Here is a 16,037-nt window from a genome sequence, read left to right as displayed (position 1 = left end):
ACTTACAGAGGTAAAGGAGTAGCAAGACAAACCCCGTTTTCTGGACTGGGCCTTATTCCCATTTATTGGAGCAATGTCCGTTGCCGAGGAGATGAAGAAAATATACTGCTTTGTGAAAAAGACATCTGGCAGGGTGGGGCGTGTCCTCAGAAGATGGCAGCTGCTGTCACGTGTAGCTTTTCCCATGGTAAAACAAAATATTTATTCTCTTACTTTCCTGTTATTGTGGTTTCAGCATGATTCCAGATAATAAAAGTGTCTCAGTTAAATCATTTCCTAAAAGAGTTTAAATACAGACTTGAGTCTGAATCATCATAGTCTATCTACAGTCTAATTAAATAGTCTTCAATAGGATTTCATCTAACAATTAGTTTTCCATTTGACCTCACTTTTTACGTATTTTCTGTTTTATCTAATTTGCTTATAGAAATATTATATACTGTATATGAAAACAATTATTTTAGTAATGGAAAATTGGGACGGAATCAAGTTAAAAATCATCTTGAAACCAAATATAAAATACAGCAACTACAACAAAATATTTTCACTTTATAGAATGGAATAGAATCATGGTACCAGTGTTCTCTTTTGAGTTGTAGATGGCACATTTCATAAAACAAATTGCTACCTTGGATAAGGGCTCCTTCTAAGCACCATATACTAGGCATGAGGTGATTAGAGTATGGTTTCAGTATACAGGTATGCATATGTTCATGAGAAAGGAAGCAGAGGAGGGAATAGTTGCCTTTCACAATGGCGGATGGGTTTTCTGGGGTCCATGGTTGTTTTAATGTGTGACCACAGCCTGAGGCTACCACACTGTCACAGTATCCCTTTTGCATTTTCCTTGGAGACAGCAGCCTGACCAGATGTCCCAGGTCTTAGAATGCCAGCAGCCAGCGCAGGGCAGTGGTTTCTGTTTGAGTGAAAGTATCAGGGGAGGAGTTGAAAAGTTTCCACTGCAAAACATACAGAGACCCAATTTAGGGTCATTCCTGTGAACTGGCTGAAAGAACCAGTGGAAATGGTACAGGATATGGTACAGGTGTGTGCTCGGAGAGCTACAATCCTTTTGTGGGTAGGCAAGGTGCATGTTACATTTTTTTTTTTTTTTTTGCATGTTACATCTTGATGTCTTGTAAGTTTTTCCTTTTCTTCCTTTGCCTCTCCACCTTTGGGTAATGCTACTTTTGGCAAATACGTGTTTACACATTACTACATCAGGGATGCTGTGAATTGGGCTAAACAGTGCACTGCGTTTTGTAGATATTGCTTGTATTCTATGTTCAACCCAATTGATAAAATATGTTTAACATTTTTCAAGTAGTGAAGTAAGTAAAATCTTGAAAACAATCTTTTTTTCCCAAGATCTCTATCTACTTTAAAAAAAAACTAAGTCTACTCTCTGTGATCTATCCACTTGTTTATTCTCTGGTTGCAAAGATAAATTTAAGGTCGGTTGTAAGCATATATAAAACATAGAAGGTTGAGATAAATTAGAAGTGAGAGTGAAAAAAGATGCTTTTATGGTAAATTAAATGAGAATGTGAAAGCAAATAGCTCAGCAAACATGGAGTCCATCTTAAGGCAATAGCGGTGGACTTTTAATACATTCTTTTAGTTTGGAATTTACATTTGGCGTCTTGGCATCTAGTACTTTTCCAACGCTTACAAAGTAGAAGATCGTGTGTGAGTACTGGACATAGGAAATAGCAATCTAAATGAAACATCTGGGAGTTTTATTTATCCGTAAGTTAAATATGAGTCAATTACTTCACTGAAATCTTTTTCAAATGCTTTTTTTGTGTGCGTGTATTTGTTGGGAGGATGTGAGATGTTGACTAAATTTTGTCTTTGAGCTTCTCTATATTTTCACAATTACTTATACAACCAGTGGAAAAACTATATGTTTTAAAGTAAAACACGACCTTAAAAAAATGTAAGGTAATATGCGATAATGTTTCTAGGTTGTAGGTGATTTTAAATTTCCTCTTAAAAAAATTTTTTTCTGTTTTCTCCAAGCTTACCATGGAGATGGGGAGAGGGGAGGTAGAGGAGAATATAATAATTTAAGAAATTTATACATTTTTTTCCATCATTTTTTCTATATTTTACAAGCTTCTTAAAGGAAAAATAAACATAATAACACGCAAATTTAAGTTTATTAGCATAATTCAGTGATCAGTCATTATAAGAAGCTAATATACAATACTGAGACCAGTTATGTTTATTAAACCTGTCTTTTATCCTTTTACAAATTACAAGTGCTAGTTGACTTATGTAAGAAAACTATATTACAAGTATTAGTATATGAGTAGATGCAAGTGTTCACTATTCTAAATCCCTCCTCGAGTGTGATATTTGAATATAAATATGAATGTCCAAATACCATTTATTGACGCCACTAACACTGTGGAAGAATTAGGAGCATATTTCATGTGGATAAATGATGAGCATTTGGCAAAATACGCAACTACATTTCCTAATAGGGACCCAGCCTGTTCTGAATCTTTTACCATCTCACATCCTTTATTCCAGAAAAATTAGACTGCCATACTGTTTCCCCAATACATACAGCTTTGTGCTTCTATGTTTTTGTTCATACTGTTCGTTTTGCCTGAACTGCACTTCCCCCATGTCTGACTTCTGAAATCCCATCCATCATCTTGGCCCTCTTCAGCTACCAACTTCTTCAGAAGAGATTCTCTAATTACCCCCACTGGTGAGCAAGCAGCCCTTGCACCTGAACCCCTGCAGGGTCTTCTCGATGCTGTCTCGTCTGTACTCATGTTGTCCATGTCCTGAGGCAGTATACTTCTTGAGGGTAGTGTCTGTGCAGTGCCTTTCTGCCTAATACCTGTTTAATAAACTGAATTGAATGAACAGATATTGCTAATTATTTTTCCTTGTTTGGGATATCCTTTCTAGGCTTTTAGTTATCACTTGCCAATCCACTCAGTCAACAAATATTTATTACATGCCTCTGTATAGCTGGGTATCTGAGGTACATGGACAAAAGGGAAGGGCATTCCCTGTGTCCTCAATTCTAGACCAGGATAAAGAGGGAGAAATTCAGGGACTTCCCTGGTGGTCCAGTGGTTAAGGCTCCGTGCTCCCAATGCAGGGGCCCCGGGTTCGATCCCTGGTCAGGGAACTAGATCCCGTATGCCACAACTGAAAGATCCCGCACACCACAAGAGAGACCTGGCGCAGCCAAATAAATAAATAAATATTAAAAAAAAAAAAAAGAGGGAGAGAGAAATTCAGAAACTGACGAAGCTAGATAAGGGCACTGTAGACTACAGTACGGAATTTGCAGTGGGAAGCCTCTGGTGGTTCTTCACAGAGTATGAACTGATTCATACCCAAATGAATTTTCAATATTGTTTTTTGAAGGTGCTGGTTGTGATGTCCACCAACTTGTTATAATGTGTTAGATGTTAACTTTGTCTTGATTTCTACAAATGTAAAAATATTTCTATGCTGAAAACAAGTATCTTATAGACATAAGTGCCATTCTTAATAATTACATATTGGTAATGCTCAAGTTACTGTAAATAAAAAACCAATGCCACCACCACAATGGTGTCAGCAACCCCGTAAAAATCAAATGGGTTTCCAATAACTGCAGTTTTGAGTGTGTCTTTTCTGGTTTCTGAGGTCCTTGGGGGAAAGTGAATTTAGACTATTTCCTCTTGAGAGCTATTTATATGAGCGTAATTCAAGTTGGAGTATTTTAATTGGTAGAGAGTACCATAAAATATATTAGACATGCGTGGGTATGTCCATATCACTTAATAAATATAACTTAATTATAGAGAATGGCAAAGAAATAAACTATACCTGATCTTCTCGCCCAGTGTGAATCCGTAGGTTTACTTTGTTGTTAATTTCACGTTGTGCAGGCCCTGCGTTCCCCGTCCTACGCCTTGCTGGGGGGAGCAGTGCGCGTGAGGGCCGAGTGGAGCTCTACCATGCGGGTCAGTGGGGGACTGTCTGTGACGACCAGTGGGATGATGCAGATGCAGAAGTGGTCTGCAGGCAGCTGGGCCTGAGGTTGGTCTTTCTTGTTCTTGTTTTGTTTTGCTTGAATTTTTGAGTTTAGTATTTCCATACCCAAAGGTAGGTGTGTTTAAATTGCAGATTTCTTTGAACAAATGGAACAAGCCACCTTTTGATCCTTGTATTAGGCTGTAGGCTCCCTGAAGAGAACGGTTATGTACTCTTAGGTCTAACCTATTTGTATCTGAATTCAGCTGATTTTATATCCCTAAGAATCTAAGCCTTTTACCACTTTTCATCAGGAGCCTTTACGTTACTCCCAGGTAATGACTAACACTGTCAGCTGTAGTGACTTATCAGTCATATGATGAAACTAGTTGTTAGGCTTTAACTGAAGTTCAATTCCTTTCCCCCAGATACTGTCTAAACTTTTGACCTTCGCCTCCTTATTTGTGAGGTATGTGCTTAGAACAAAGGATGTTTATTAATGTACAAAGGAAATAATTCCTATGCAGGATATGGCAATGAAGCACGTGCGATAAAAACGGCAATATGAAAACCAACATTAAATGTTGCTTCAGTTGTGATTATTTTGGAATAGTATGTTATAATTTTGGATCCTCTAACCCCTGTCTTTAGTGATTTTGAACATTGATATAGCAAGCCTAAAAGTTTCTCTAAAATTATATTAGGGAATCTTTTGAAAGTTGATATTTTACTTTAAATTAGAAAAAAAAATTATTTAGCATGTTGTGGCAGGTTGGGGTGGGTGGATGTGGAGGCTTCTAAAACTTCTCTGTCCATGTATCATTTTGTCCATTTAAGCATAATCTTTGACACCAGAGCATGAATTTTGCACCTTGAACCATCTACAGTAATTTTTTTGCAATTGTTTTTGCAGCTGACCCCCCTATTTTTCAAAACTGTATGTTAATATTGAAGTATTTTAAAGCAAAATAAAGATGTTTCAACATTTTACCTCTATATACTTCAGTGTGCATCTCTTAAAAATAAGAACATTGTCCTACATAGCCAAATTATCATTATCACAACTAATATAAATGGTAATCATTCTTAAATTGTCTAATACCCTGTCATATTCAAATTCCCATAGTTGTTCCCACCATGTCCTTGACAGATGGTTTGTCCGCAGCAGAATTTAGTCCAGGACCTTGCAGTACATCTGGATGTTATGTCCCTGAAATCTCTTTTAATCTAGAACAGCCTCTTGTTTTTCATGACACTGTCTTGTTGAAGAGACCAAAAACCAAGCCAGTTGTTTTGGAGACTAAACTACCATCTGGATTTGTCTCATTTCTTCCTCTTGGTGTCATTTAGCCTACTCCTCTGGTTCTTGTAACTCCTGAAATGGGAGGCGAGGTCCAACAGCTTGATTAGATCAAATCAATCAAGTATTTTGGCTAGAAACCATCACAGGTGATATGTTCTCATCTTGCACCTCATTAGGAGTCACAGAACAGCTCTGGTTTTCCCCACTGATAAGGATAAGGTTAAGCACTGGATTAAGGTGGCATCAGCCTAATCCTTCACTGTAGGTTACATTTTCCCCCTGTAACTGATTCTGCAACCTAAATGCTCTTTCACAGTTTATGCATGGGAAAGGAATAAGCATGCAAAGTCCTGTGTCCATAGGGCTTATAATTACTGGTGATGTATGATCTGACTGGTATGACCATTTTCTTTGGATGGGTCAGGAATAGGGCCAACTAGCTCTTTTTGAGAAAAACTGTGTTAGTCATTAAATTTTGAGACTAGATTTTCAAAACGTTCTGACTGGGTATCAATTTCAAGACCAATTTTTCTCAAAATTTTCGATGGTGTCAGAGTCAGCATAGCATACGATTATGAGCATGTGCCCTGTACTCAGAAAGACCTGAATTTGAGTTGTATTTCTGGAGATAAGAAAAATTGCAGAATATCTCTTAGTTGCAGTTTCCTCATCTATAACACATTTCCTGATATAGAGAGTTTAGTGGTTATAAAGCAGTTAGCACACATAATAGGTATACAGTATACATTGACTATAATTGGGTACTGTTATAGCTGAAAGATGTTATTAAACATTCAAAGAAAAATGTTATTAAACACTTCAAAGTAAGCTGGACATTTGGTAGATCATCAAACACCATTCCTCTATCTAGAACTTCTATTTAGTTAGCTGTATCTATGAATTTCGTATTTTTAAAAGACTCTAATGTGGGTATATGTGTATTTTTTTTTTAATAGCTATTTTATTTATTTATTTATTTTATTTATTTTTGGCTGTGTTGGGTCTTCGTTTCTGTGCGAGGGCTTTCTCTAGTTGCGGCAAGCAGGGGCCACTCTTCATCGCGGTGCGCAGGCCTCTCACTATCGCGGCCTCTCTTGTTGCGGAGCACAGGCTCCAGACGCGCAGGCTCAGTAGTTGTGGCTCACGGGCCCAGTTGCTCCACGGCATGTGGGATCTTCCCAGACCAGGGCTCGAACCCGTGTCCCCTGCATTAGCAGGCAGATTCTCAACCACTGCGCCACCAGGGAAACCCGGTATATGTGTATTTACTGTGTTTCCAATTATGGTATCAGTGGTATGCTAATTGATTTTCATGTTAGTTACTAAGAAATCAATGTCTTTGCCAAAAATACAAAAATTTTAAGGGCATAGTAATAGCATATTTAACATTACAAGTTGCAGTATAGATTACTCTAAATTTAAGGTATAAGGCATTTATTATTATTTATATATTTCTGTGGGAAAAGGCAAGCTTTTGTTGCTTAGAAAAATGTGTAGAAAATTTAAATGACACTGTAAATTTTAGTTACATTTATAGTTACTCTAAAAATTCATGTTTTAACGTAGAGTTCTTTCTTGAGAGCCAAATTTTTTTTTTTCACTCATATAAACTGTTGTTAAACAAAGACCGTGTTGCAAACAGTAGTCTACTACATGGAAAGAATAGAGATAGAATCACAAGGAAGACTATATTAATGTTGAACACATGCGTGGGTTGAGTAAAGTGTTTACATCTTTCTCAAGCATTGACTCACTGCTATCTTTTGTATGAGGAGATTTGTGTTCAGAAAAGTGATTAAAAGGAAAAATATCTTCAAATATTCAAGGCAGCAAAGATCCTCCACAAGCCTATGTAATAACCAACAATCCAGCTTGGCGGAGATTTGTTTTTATTATAAGTACTCTAGGCTCGAGCTGACATTGTTCGTTTGCTTTTCTTTCCCTTGATTTTATACTTCTCTCATAAGCTTGCAACAAAGCAATATTCTGCAACTGCTCTTCTCCTAGAATTTGTTTTGCTCACTTAAAGACACAGTACTTTCAGATGAAATAATTTTTAATGTTACAAGTTTGATAGCAGACAGCATAATCATAGCTTATCTCAATTTATGATTTGTTCTTAAGCAAATTTCATCTCAGTCATACTTGCCTTGTCGAATTCCCAAAGGGAAACTACACCATGCCTCTCTGGAGTGCTAGTTACAATTTCTTTGTGAGATGCTGTCTTTGTTGACCCACACCTTTTAATGGTGTCTGTAGATTTTGGTAGCTGGCAAGCTTCCTAAAACACAAAAGGAATTACTGGACTTAAGATACTTAAATTTGATTAGCCTAGAACTCAGAGAAAGATGAGGAGCAGGAAAGGAGGCAGCCCGATGTTAGAAAATTGAACTTGAGAATGCATATGTACACAGTGAAGTTTCAGGTAGAGACATTTTAATTGGAGTTCCTTTTGTGCACTTAACATTGAAGCATTTCCTATCTCTTTTAGAACTCTTAAAAGCGTAGCGTAGAACTGTGACATCATATTTTATTGTGTGGATATGCCATAATTTACATAGAATTTAAAATTTTTTAACACTTTTTCTTCTTAGGTTTTTTTTTTTGCTATAAAATTATCATATAGAACCATACTACTGAGTGGTCAGAATAAAAATTCTTCTGGTACAATTAAAAATGTTTCTTTGTTCTCTTATTTTACTGTTTATTAATTTCCAAAATACTTTATAAACATTAATGGTATGTGGAATTATTGAGCAGGAAAGAGGCCTTATATAACAGATAAGAAAGTTAGGCCCTCTGAGATTACTCAAAGCCCCTAAATCATACTGTGAGTGAGGGCCAGAATCTTGAGATTTATGGCTTCCAGTGTAGGATTTTTTTTCTTTCATGTTACACTGTTTGCAAAATAGACAGGTGTTAATAAGAATAAATATGAATATAGGGCTGAAAGAAATAGGTAAGTCAAGAGAGAAAAGTTAATTGTAGGAAGAAACAATGATGAACATGTTTTAGACAGACTGTATTTGCGGTGCCATAGCCACCTTACTGAAGATGCCCCAGGAGACTGCAAGAAAGCCAAGTGTTTCAGGGTCTGCTCTGTAGCCTGACAAGCCTTACCATCTCATGGTGGTGTAATGCTGGGCTAATTATTAACTTCTCGACCTCAGTTTCCTCATTTGTAATTAGGGATAATAACATCATGGGGTTGTAGGGAGGATTGAAAGAGTTAATACATATAAAGCTGTTAGACCAGTGTCTGGCATGCAGTAATCATTCAGTGTATTTCAAATATCATAATTAGAGATGGAGGGGGTTGTTTTCCAGGGAGAAGTATAGGCTATTGATCATTAAAAATGAGCTTTTTTCATCCATATGTTACAAGTGCTGCAAACTGATATTTGCAGTCAAAGGACCAGTCTTTTATAACCTAACAAGTAATTATCTTGTGCGATAGAATTGCCTAACTCTATTGTGTCTATTCAAAGTAGTGGCTAAGCCTGGGGATTGAGTTAGTCAGATGGTACTATTTATTTGCTTTTTTTTTCTATGGAAAACAAACAAACTTTATATGAATACAGTCAGATTAGCTAAGTAGGTTTAGGAATGTTTTGAATAAAGATCAGACATAGAATCAATTCAGTGTTTATTGGGGATTGCTGCTATGTAGGTCAAACAGCTTTACAGAAAATAACCTAATAAATCAGTGTATTATATCAGAGAACCCCACAAATTTATTCTGTGGTCAGAGGGTAAGAGAGTAGGTAACACTGGGACTATTACTACAAATGAACTGCCAGGGCTGGTGTGGACATAACTTCCATAAAGGAAGGACAGAGAACACACAGCTTTATCGAATTCACATAGCACTTATTTGCCTTTAACAACCCATGAGTTTTATGTTGCTTTCCCTAGTATTGCACAGTCTCTTGAAGGGCAGAGTCATCAATTTCTTTGATGTTCCCCTGAGAGCCAGCACAGTCCAGGGCACCAGGAAATACTAGTGACTGGCTGAAGGAATGTGTATATTTATAAATATTATAATCTTAATTTTAATAGACTCAAAAATTAGCTAGGAAACCTAGTTTGTTTTACATCATAGTTTCCTAGTTAGTTTCTTTTTTGGTTCTTGAATTTATTATATTAGTTTTTCTGATTAGTTTATTTTAATTAAACATTTTTGCGATCATTAAAATAATGTTTGTAAACAATGGAAAATATATATAATGTTTTAAACAATGGAAAATATAAAAATATATATAAGGAAGAAAATAAAACACCCATATGGTGTTTTAAGACTGCATTATAGGACTTCCCTGGTGGCACAGTGGTTAAGAATCCGCCTGCCAATGCAGGGGACACGGGTTCGAGCCCTGGTCCGGGAAGATCCCACATGCCGTGGAGCAACTAAACCCATGCGCCACAACTACTGAGCCTGCGCTCTAGAGCCCGCAAGCCAGAACTATGGAGCCCGTGTGCCACAACTACTGAAGCCCGCACGCCTAGAGCCCATGCTCTGCAGCAAGAGAAGCCACTGCAATGAGAAGCCCACGCACCGCAACGGAGTAGCCCCTGCTCGCTGCAACTAGAGAAAAGCCTAGGTGCAGCAAGGAAGACCCAATGCAGCCAAATATTTAAAAAAAAAAAAAAGAAAAAAAGACTGCATTATAACATAGATGACTTTCCCCAGAGTCACTGTTTGGGGCTTCTGCTCTCCCATACTGTGTCCTCCCTTAAGGAAGGGACACAATTCAGAGGCAGTTAATCAGGCCTTTTGCTTTTTCCTAGGACCTCTATCACATAATCTTTAACATATTTGAAATACAATATATTTCAGTTACTCTGTCCAGCCCATCTCAAGTCACTCCCAACTAACGAATATTTTAGGCTTGGTTTGTTATTTTTTTCTGGGGAATAAAAAGGCTTTAGTTTGTAAACTTTTAGCCTAAATATTTAATGAAAATGATATTAAGGATATGTAAGAATGCATTCTTATTGTTTTAATTTGACCATTGTAAGGTTGAGCATCTTACCATATGGTCAGTGGCCGTGGGCATTTCTTCTTCTGTAAATAGCCTGTTCCTCTCCTTTGCCCTGTTTTTTTAAAATTTATTTATTTGTTTATTTATTTTTGGCTGTGTTGGGTCTTCGTTTCTGTGCGAGGGCTTTCTCTAGTTGCGGCAAGCGGGGGCCACTCTTCATCGCGGTGCACGGGCCTCTCACTATCGCGGCCTCTCTTGTTGCGGAGCACAGGCTCCAAACGCGCAGGCTCAGTAGTTGTGGCTCACGGGCCTAGTTGCTCCGCGGCATGTGGGATCTTCCCAGACCAGGGCTCGAACCCGTGTCCCCTGCATTGGCAGGCAGATTGTCAACCACTGGGTCACCAGGGAAGCCCCCTGCCCTGTTTATGTTGGTCATTTTGTCTTTCATTATGATAATAATAAGTTATTATTTATTTCTAGGAGTGTTTTTTTTCTTTGATTGTGGTTACGTTTTACAAATATATCCTCCAGTTTGTTTGCCTTTTGACTGATTATGGTGTATTTTGCTATACAGTAGTCCAAATTTATATGTGATTAAATTTAACTTTTTTAGTCTTTGTTTTCTGACTTCTGGGTGTTTGTTTTTTTTTATCTTGCTCAGGAAATTCTCTTATTACCAAGGTTATAAGAACTATGTTCTTATTATTTCATTATATTAACTTTTTAGTCATCTTCCTTCCTTCCTCCTTCCCTCCCCTCCCCTCCCCTCCCCTCCCTTCCCCTTCCCCTTCCCTTCCCTTCCCTTCCCTTCCCTTCCCTTCCCTTCCCTTCACTTTAGGTCTTTAAACCATCTGGAGTTTATTTTTTGTTTCTGTTATGAGTTGAGGATCAAATTTTATATTCTCTCATATTGGTCCCTGGTTTTCTTATAGCACCTAATCTTGGCTCAATGAATTATACCCACTGAAATTTTCTTTAACAGATCTTTTTCTTTCCTAGCATTTATCCCAGGGCAAAGATCCAAGAAGGCTGTTAATCTGCCTTTCTCCAAAGCTTTCCTATCTGGCTTCCCCATGACCTGCATTAGTCATCCTGTCTCCTCCTCCTCTGTTCTCCAACTTTCAGTGTTCTCTAAATCAGTTTCCATATTTGCTTTCATTAATCTCTTTCCTCTAGAGCGAGGGTCAACAAACTTTTTCTGTAAAGGGCCAGATAGTGAGTATTTTAGACTTTCCAACTACTCAACTGAGCTTTTGTGTAGTGCAAAAGCAGCCACAGACAATAAGTTGGGAAACAGTGTGCCTTTGTTCCAATAAAACCTTATTTCTGGACAGTAAAATTTGAATTACATATATAAAAATTATATTCTTGTTTTGGTTGTAAATTCTTAAGATAGTTATAATGTTATAAGAAAAGGGCAACTTAAATAATGGGGAATAGATGCAGAATCATTGAAAAATAAACTGCAAGTATAAATGCTCTAGTCTAAAAATTAATAGGCTAAAAGGGGCTGAAGATGCAATTTCTGAAGTCATTAACCATTTTGTTAGGCAATCGTGATCTTCTTCATTTAAATCTGGGGTTCTAGAAGATGAATTCCCATGTTGAATTGTGGGAGAAGTAAATTTAGTCAAATAAATTTAAGTGAAGAGATATTTGGCCATGAGTAACAGAGAACTGAAGATAACAGTGGATTAAACAAGACAAGAGTTTACTTCTCTCTCAAGAGACCAGAGATAGCTCAAGGCTAGTATGGTGGTTCCACAGTCATCAGGGCCCCAGGCTCTTTCTTGCTTGCAGTTCTTTCATTCTTAGTGTGGCACCTTATGGACCAAGATAGCTTCTCAAGCTCCAGCCATCACCTCTGCCTAACAGTCAGCAGGAAGGAGGAAGTGGGACAAGGATACTTCCTGGAAGTGATACATGACACTTTTACCTAAATGTTATTGGTCAAAACTTAATCATATAAAATGAGTATAGAGCTTCAATTTGGGATGATTAAAAAGTTCTGGATTGGGTGCTGTGGAAGTCCATTGCACCTCCTGTGGGCATATGACTCCCAAACACCCCAGATATAGACCTACAAAACCCCAGAAATAGGAACGAAAGGCAATATCAATTTTAAATACAATTACATGACACTTTACATAAGGCTTCATTAAACTGTTTTAGTCATTCCTGAAGGCAGGACAGTGAGGAATCTCCGAGGAGAGTGAGAAATTGAGCTTTGCATGCATCTCCGCTTGAGAGGCAAACCTTGGAGCGGTCGACTCTCACAGCCCCAAACAGCACTCAGGGGCACCATTTTTCCTTTCAAAGGTGATATTGATAGGAGAAACATGCCGTTGTACTGCAAGCTTTTTTCGCTTGCCTGGAGTGGGACCACAGGCACAATTGCCAGCACAAGTATTGTCATGGCAACCAGAAGCTGTATTCCTATTCTGATTCTAAAATTGACCCATGTCTTGAGTGTTCGTTCCAGAACTTCAGTGCTCAGTCCATTTCTAACAGCTCATTTCCAGAGTCCTACTCGCACCAAGAGGAGCATCTTGACTTTTTGAGGTGTTGCTGAGAAACACCTTCTCAACTGCTGAAAGTTCAGAAACTTCTCTGAATTTTGCACTGCATAAGCAGCGATCCCCTCCCCCCAACATATAAGAAACATTAGACACCCACTCACTCAGAATTTCCAAACTGTTCTCCTTGGAGACTCTTTAGAGCCTTGGCTGGCGGGGTGGAATGAGAGGGAGAAAAAAAGCCCAGTGGGAAGAGCTCTAGGATTCTAATCTTCCTTCAACTACCCTCTAATCTGCCTTGATCTACTTTATATGTTGAGCTTCAGAAAAAAAAAAGTCATTTGCACAAAGTTTCAATGAATAAAAACATCGAAAAAAATCCCAAAAAAAAAAAAAAAAAAAAAAAAAAAGTTCTGGAGATGGATGTTAGTAATAGTTGCACAACAAGGTGAATGTACTTAGTGCCACTGAATTGTACACTTAAAAATGGTTAAAGTGGTAAATTTTATGTTATGCATATTTTAAAACAAACAAACAAACAAACTTCACTGTAAGGAAGGGAGGGTGGGAAATGTGGTCTTTATTCTGGGTAGCCATTGTCCTCCTAAAACTCTGAGGTTCCATTACTAATGAAGAAAAGGGGAGTAAATATTGGAGAGTAACTAGCAGTCTTGGAAAGATTTGTGATAGCTGAAAATATAAAGATCAACAAACAAGCAAACAAAAAAGAAATAGAGCAAGTCATGTGTGACCTATGGAGTGAATTGATAAGGGAAATTATGAATTAATCATAACTTTACCTTTGCCAGGGGCAAAAGAAAAAAGTCAGACCAACCTTTGGTCTGACTTATGTTCTTATGTTTGTTCAGCGGCATTGCCAAAGCATGGAATCAGGCATATTTTGGGGAAGGATCTGGCCCAGTAATGTTGGATGAAGTACGCTGCACTGGGAATGAGCTTTCTATTGAGCAGTGTCCAAAGAGTTCCTGGGGAGAGCATAATTGTGGCCATAAAGAAGATGCTGGAGTGTCCTGTACCCCTCTAACAGGTAAGAGCTTCACCCCATTAATCTTAACCAACTCTTGCCCCCAGCACCATTTGGGCTTACCTTCCCTTCTCCTCAATTTAGCTGATATTACTAAATGAGCTTACAAATAAAGCCCCCAAATAAAACTTAAAAAAAAAAAAGTAATACAAATGATATATTAAAATGCTATCTCCTTATTCATAGATATTTCTGAATTTTTCAGTTGCAAGCTATACAGTCCTATAAAGCTAGGTCAGAAAATAAGATCTTGTTGCAATATATAGTACCTAATAGTCAAAATCAGTGTGCAATGATAAATTTCATGTGTTAGGTATTATAATTCTATATTTAGTCCATTCATATATTAACCTATCGTGATTCTAGGAATGTGTTTGTAGCTGGTAAAACCATATTGATGGGATTGTTGATTAAAGCACACTATTAAAGAACCAAGTTATCTTTGCTGTGCTCAATATTCAGACTATTCCAAATCACAGCATGCTTGTCAAGATATATCTTGTGTTGCAAGAAGGATATTTCTGAGTGCAAATGAGTGTATGTGTATGTACTTATATGTTTGCGGGGAAGAAGAGGGAAATGGAGAGGCAAGAGAAGTTGGGTCATCACAAATCTGTTGTTTCTATAGTAAAAAGAGCTTGAAGAAAAAAATTGGGGGCTTTAATCTTTCTTTAAAAAAATCAAGTGAAACACTTCTGAGGGACTGTGAAATGCTGAAGTTCTACTTTTTTATTTACATAGTTCTATACACACTGTTGTTTTTATTAGAATAACACATTTATACACAATAGAAATATAAAATTTATACCAGATTGTAAGCCAGAGCACTTCATTCTCTTGATCCTCCATTTTTTCCTCTTTCAAATGAGGATAGTCTTGTAATGTTGCTGAGATGGTCAAATGAGATACTAGGTGTAACAGTGCTTTGCAGACAGTGAAGTTTTACATTTGTAAGTGATTCTGTTGCTAGGAGACCTTCATTTACTTTAAAAGATCCCAGAAAGTCATGAGAAGTATGACTTTTACCCACGATTATTTATGTTTCATTTGGTGGGGGGGGGAGGGGTGTTTGGATTATTTTGCATGGAAATAGCTTTTTAATATACTTTTTTGGGAATAAATTTATTGTATTGTGTATCTGCTTAGAAGCTTTTTATGGAATTCTCTGGGAATTAATTATTCATTGAATTTACGAGATTCAAATTCAGATTTGTATTATTGATAAAAGAACAAAGGGAAAACATGAACCCCAGTTTTGTAACCTATGAATGCCCAAGGAATAATAAATACCTTGACATGATAGATCACTCTTTAACCAGAATAGCTTTTTCTGTCTCCATATTGCAATATTTTTCATTCACAGTTAAATTTTTGAACTATTTCCGAGTTACTATTTTTTTTAACTTTTTAAATTTAAATGACTAATACTGCTCATACTTAAGGAGATTGAAGCCATAGGAAATTTCCCAAATATTATTTAATCTGGAAAAATCTAAATAACTACTTTGGAGTTATATCAGAATATGTTTTTCTACTTAGAAATAGGAGTACAAATAAAAAGGAAAGACTATTTTGTTAGGACAGATATGTGTTATGACTTTTACTCCAGAAACAATCCAGTGACCTCAGGTCATTGAGCACAGTTCTAATGGAAGTTTAACGAAAGGCCTAGAGAGAGATCTGAGTAGGGTGATATTTCTTGTGCAATTAAAACGTTGTTCTACCTTTTTTGATAATTATTTGCTTAGTCTCTATGTCTCCTTCTTGTCACAGATGGGGTCATCAGACTTGCAGGTGGTAAAGGCAACCATGAGGGTCGCCTGGAGGTGTATTACAGGGGACAGTGGGGCACTGTCTGTGACGACGGCTGGACTGAGCTGAGTACATACGTGGTTTGCCGACAGCTGGGATTTAAGTAAGATCCATTGACGGGAGGCAGCTAAATGCCAAGTTATATTTTTAAGAGCCTCATTTTGTAATCCTTACTTGTAATTTCTATAATACTAAAAATACATGTTCACAATCATTATCTACCTATCTATTCTACCTACCTTCCTACCTACCTTATCTACCTTCTCTATATGGAAATTGAACAACAAAAAAACCAATACCATTTTCTTTGATGATGAATAACCGTATCTTGCTGTTTATCTCATTTGCCTTTCCTGCCACCACCCCTCTTCTTTTTTTTATAAATTTAT

The 16,037-nt window shown here is 37.3% G+C and overlaps 1 protein-coding gene across 3 annotated transcripts in view; it reads left to right on the top strand.

Annotated features, from left to right (window-relative positions):
- Window positions 1–16,037, top strand: part of PRSS12 (serine protease 12) — a 75,132-nt gene that overhangs the window by 19,397 nt on the left and 39,698 nt on the right. For all 3 annotated transcript variants that reach the window (XM_059923509.1, XM_059923508.1, XM_059923507.1), the window contains exons 3-6: window positions 9–187; window positions 3,906–4,056; window positions 13,661–13,839; window positions 15,610–15,751. In XM_059923509.1, the coding sequence (XP_059779492.1) occupies window positions 9–187; window positions 3,906–4,056; window positions 13,661–13,839; window positions 15,610–15,751 (651 nt within the window). The remainder of the gene's footprint in view (window positions 1–8; window positions 188–3,905; window positions 4,057–13,660; window positions 13,840–15,609; window positions 15,752–16,037) is intronic.

Source organism: Balaenoptera ricei, chromosome 5 (genome assembly GCF_028023285.1).
Source record: "Balaenoptera ricei isolate mBalRic1 chromosome 5, mBalRic1.hap2, whole genome shotgun sequence".
NCBI lineage: Eukaryota > Metazoa > Chordata > Mammalia > Artiodactyla > Balaenopteridae > Balaenoptera > Balaenoptera ricei.
This window is presented reverse-complemented; position numbering and strand designations above follow the sequence as displayed.